Source organism: Aplysia californica, unplaced genomic scaffold (genome assembly GCF_000002075.1).
Source record: "Aplysia californica isolate F4 #8 unplaced genomic scaffold, AplCal3.0 scaffold00071, whole genome shotgun sequence".
Taxonomy (NCBI): domain Eukaryota; kingdom Metazoa; phylum Mollusca; class Gastropoda; order Aplysiida; family Aplysiidae; genus Aplysia; species Aplysia californica.
In genome coordinates, this window is record NW_004797341.1 from 1,816,564 (window position 1) to 1,821,404 (window position 4,841).

The window sequence follows — 4,841 nt, forward strand, 5'->3', positions numbered from 1 at the left end:
TCTCTCTCTCTCTCTCTCTCTCTCTCTCACTCCGTGACTTCTGTCCATCTTGGGATGCCTATCTCCTCTGTGGTGACGTAAGGGAACAGTGCAGACCGGTGTAGGTCAAATGACAGTCCGCCTCTTCACCTCTCTACACCAAAGACGCAAAATTGAAAATTTTCTACCAACTGAATAAGCTTAATGTTTAGTGTGTCCCGCCCGCTCAAGTGACCTTATGCTGTTGCAAGCGCCGTAAAACACTGACCCCAAAAAATGTTACAAGTTTCCCCAAGAGAACAGGGGGACTGCCACACCCACTTATGCACTACTTGAACCGTTACACTTTGTCACTTTCCTTTTAGTGACTATACTCCCTGAGTGGCCAAAACTCCTGGCACTTGTCTGGGGAGGGAGCGTTAATTGGTCGTTTCTAAGCACAAGTGGGCTATCCCGACAAATGCTGTTTTGAGAAAATCGAAGATAAACTTTTGGACCTTTGTTCAGTTTCTTTAAAAGACAAGGAGAGTTTTCTCTAAAATCAAACAAATATATACACCAAAGAAACTAAACTTCTCCTATAGGTAGGACAATGCCCACTTTTGGTGTAGGTCAAGACTTCTGAAAACCCCCAAAATCTGGATTAGCCGGCTTGTCATTAAAAACGATCAATTTGAACATTTTCTGCTGCCTGTAAGGTGAAGGTTTTGGTAGTGGGCATAGATGTGTAGTGTGTGATTTCATGATCTGCCCAACTGAAGCTTTCAATGTTCTAGTCTGTCTCTCTGTCTGCATGTCTGTTTGTGCGTCAGTTTGTCTGAGTTCTATCTATCTATCTATCTATCTATCTATCTATCTATCTATCTATCTATCTATCTATACCTCCCCCTCCCCGCACACACACGCACACACACACACATACACACACATACACACACACACACACACGCGCGCATGCACACACACACACACACACATACACACACAACATCTATCTTTAGAGAAAATCATCAACTGTGGGCCGAGTGTACAAAATATACACCCACCAAAGCTTACAGTAGGCGAACCTGATTTTTGAATGTGTCTTTACATCTTCACAAGACTAACGTAGCAGTACTTTTAAGTGGCAACTGACTTAAAAGAAAACGTTATCACTGAGTTTGTATCGGTTTATTTGTTCAATGTAAATGTCAGTTATTTAGTAAGAGTTTTACGGCGCTCGCAACTGCATAAGGTCATAATTATGAGAGGGCGTGTGAATTGAATCCTTCTTTCCATTAAGCAGGAGTAACGAAAGTGATAGTTTTCTTATCTGGTCATTTACCTCCCTTGATCAGTCGGATGACACTTGATACTGACTGAAGTGTGTTTAGGCCTTTCCCAAAGGGGGGATTTAACATGTTCTTATGCACAGAAGAATTGTAAATGGGCTGATTCATCAATGTCATGCTCATACTGTGCCGGAACAACATAGGGGGAACTGCTGCTTTTTCTTTCATCCTTACTATCGTCATTTTTTCTCTACTTCTTTTGTATGTTTGTCACTGTCTTGTGACCCGCTATTTCCGGGGTGCCTTGATAGTCGAAGCAGACTTTGTGCTGTTGAAGCTAGAGAGGTGAGCAGAGAGAGCTTGATTCCCCGTTTGGACTTCTCTGTTGACATCCAAATAACTCGCACTAAACTTGTTTCTGTGGGTGGTTGGCGGGTGGGCTGGTGTGGTTTGCTCCTTCCTTCCTATCAAACATGTATCGTTCTTATCTCTCCTCCTTCTTTTTTGTGTTTGTTACTCTCTTGTAACACCTCTAATCTTCGGCACTTACATGACCTTATTGTGTTGCAAGTGCTGTAAAACTCTTACGAAAGCAAAAAAATAAATTGACCTTATACAGTTGGGAGCGCCGTAAAACCTCTACTAAAACACAAACCCGCACTCAACCTGTCTCTCCCCCCCCCTACAGATCCTCCTGGCCCTTCCTCCCATGTCTCCTCCTGCTCCCCCTGACGTCATCCTTTGACCCGGATGCAGGACTCGTGACGTCATACACCAAGCGAGCCTCGGCTTCGGTGACCGCCTCCTCCCAACCGAACCACGCCAACCTGGCAAATGACGGAGACCCGGCCACTCACTGGATGTCGGCGGGATGTATGCCAGGTTTCTACGTGAGGACCGCCCCCGCTAATGTCCTCAAAGACGCCTGTAGCCAGGGGCTATGTTCTCTGACAGGTGGCGCGGCGCTCGCGTCTGGCAAGTCCGACCTGGTGAAAGTGACAGATGGAGACACAGGCACAGGCGTCCAGTTCTCGGTGTCGGCTGCCGGTAACGGTAACGGTGTCGGTGGCGCCGCCGGATCTGTTCCCTATCTGGATGTGAATCTACCGACACCGCAACGCGTCCAGTACGTCACGATACGGGGGCGATACGCAGCGTCGACATCGCTGAAACTTTTGGATGAGAACAGCGCGATGGTGGAAGAGTTTCATCTAGATGCTGGCGACAACTACAGGACCAAGGATCTGAGAGTTTCCGTGAGCGTGCGCGTGAAGACGGTGAGGTTTGAGGTGAGCGCGGGCTCCATGTTGTGGGAACTGGCCGCCTTAGGGGAGAAAGGTTGCGTTGATCACGTGACCTGGGATCTGGGCGAGCTGTCGGAGGTCCGAGTGGTCAAGTCCCGCCACTGGGCTGGTCACCACGGACTGACCACCGACATGTTTGTGTCGGCTGACGGCCTCACCTGGCAGCACGTGGCCAGTCTTGACCCTAACGCCCTCGGGACGGTGACCACCATCTTGACCAATACTCTAACGGTCAGGTACATCCGGGTACAACACCAGTACACGGACACCGACTACGCCAAAGTCTACATGTGGGAACTGGACGCGTACGACAAGGATGGAGAATTCGGCCCGGCGCCGGACGCCGCGGTGAATCCGACACCGCTCCGAGAGATGCTTGGGGTGAACGGGATCTGGGGCTGGGGAAATAACCGCTACAGCGACCTGCTCCCCGCGGGCCAGGGGCCGCAACTCTATTCCCCTGTGGCCAGCCACGGGCGGAACTACCACAACATGGATTGGGACGTCACTGACCCGGATGTGAGCGCTGACTACAGCAAGATGGCGGCGGGGGGCGGGACCCAGGCTAAGAGTTGGCTGGATTGGGACAAGGAGTATCTCGCATGGGCGCGCAGCAATCTGACGGTTCACGCGTCCTTACAGTTTACAGCCGACATGTTTTCCGAGTCGGTATGGGACAATGTCGGGCGCAGTTCCCGTAGATACGGCGAGGAATTTGCCCGGCATTTCGGGCCGAGTCGTGGCGCTTCAAGCGTGAAAGCTGCGGAAGTCGGCAACGAACCGTGGAGATATCCCGCGGCGTTCTACAAAACGGTCTTGGACAACATGGCGGCAGGTCTGAAGCACGGTGACCCCAACATTCTAGTTCTGCCGGGAGCTTTTCAAGCAGACGACAAGGAGTCGGCGGGGAACTACATCGGGACCAGGGTGACGGAGACGGCTCTTCCCTCCATTGACGTCATCAACTTCCACCACTACAGCTACGTCACGGGAAATGACGGCGTCCGCAGAGCGACATTCCCGGAACACCCGGCGAGTTCTTTTAACTCACTCCGGAATATGCTGCGCTGGAGAGACGCTAACGCCCCGCACAAACCTGTGTGGGTTACCGAGTGGGGATGGGACTCCGCCGGTGTGGGGGAGGCCTGTAACTTCCACGAGTGTGTATCGGAGACGGCCGCTGCCGTGTACGCCAAGAGAGGCTTGTTGCTGCACGCGAGACACGGCGTGGAGAGGTCCACCTGGTTCTTTTACGGAAATCTCAACGATTGCGACGACCACATCTACTGCAGGAGCGGCCTCACAGGGTCTCAGCACGCGGGTTTCGCGAAAAAGAAGACATACGTCGCTCTTCAGAACTTGCTTTCCCTCCTCGGACACTTTCACTTCCTAGAAGCCATCAGGGAAGACGATCATGGCTACGTCTACGCGTTCGGAAGCCCCGATGCCGGTTGGCAAGGATACGTGACGTCACACCTCGTCGCCTGGCAACCCGTGGACGCCGAGCACGCTACTGTTTCGTCGTCCAATGTGACGTTTTACCACCATGCCACGCCCACGGCGGTGTTCTGTGACGTCAGTGGGGTGGTGAGCCGCTGCGATGAGCGTGTTCAGGTGGACTGTTCTACTGCTCGGTGGACCGTTGAGCTGACAGCTGAGCCCATCGTGATAGACATCCGGGTATTTGCTGCTTCTGGTTTGGTGGGATAAAAATAGCATTCTTTTCAGGTTAAGAAATAAACGATAAGTCTTTCAAAACAATCATTTGTTCTTCTCAGTTGTGTGTTTAAACTCATACATTTTGTCACCTTTTTCTGTCAACGTTCAGGTAGTTTTGTTGTCAAACCGTCGCCTGTGGGTGGTTGGCGGGTGCTCTGGTGTGGTTTGCTCCTTCTTTCCTATCAAACATCTATCGTTTTTATCTCCCCTCCTTCTTTTTTGTGTTTGTTACTCTCTTGTAACACCTCTAATCTTCGGCACTTATATGACCTTATTGTGTTTCAAGTGCCGTAAAACTCTTACAAAAACCAAAACTAATATTATTATGTAACATATGAAAAGAACTGATTTTATATGAATTGTTCCACCACAAGAAGAGTGCCCCCTGCCTATAGACACAGCACCTTCTCACACATCGAACAACATTTGCTGTGACAATCTGGCAATAAGTGACTTGTGTTATCAGAGACTCGCAACCATAAGGTCGTGGGTTCGATTCCCGTGAGGGGCCCGACATTGTGTCCTTGGGAAAGGCAGTTCACACGGACTTTCCTCACTTCACCCAGGT

At 50.5% G+C, this 4,841-nt stretch overlaps 1 protein-coding gene across 1 annotated transcript in view; it reads left to right on the top strand.

The window, feature by feature from the left end:
* LOC101858845 overlaps window positions 1-4,315 on the top strand; it is a 5,561-nt gene extending 1,246 nt beyond the window's left edge. The window contains exon 2 of the mRNA XM_005093877.3: window positions 1,939-4,315. Coding sequence (XP_005093934.1) covers window positions 1,939-4,264 — 2,326 coding nt within the window. The 3' untranslated portion in view covers window positions 4,265-4,315. The remainder of the gene's footprint in view (window positions 1-1,938) is intronic.
* The last annotated feature ends 526 nt before the right edge of the window (window positions 4,316-4,841 follow it).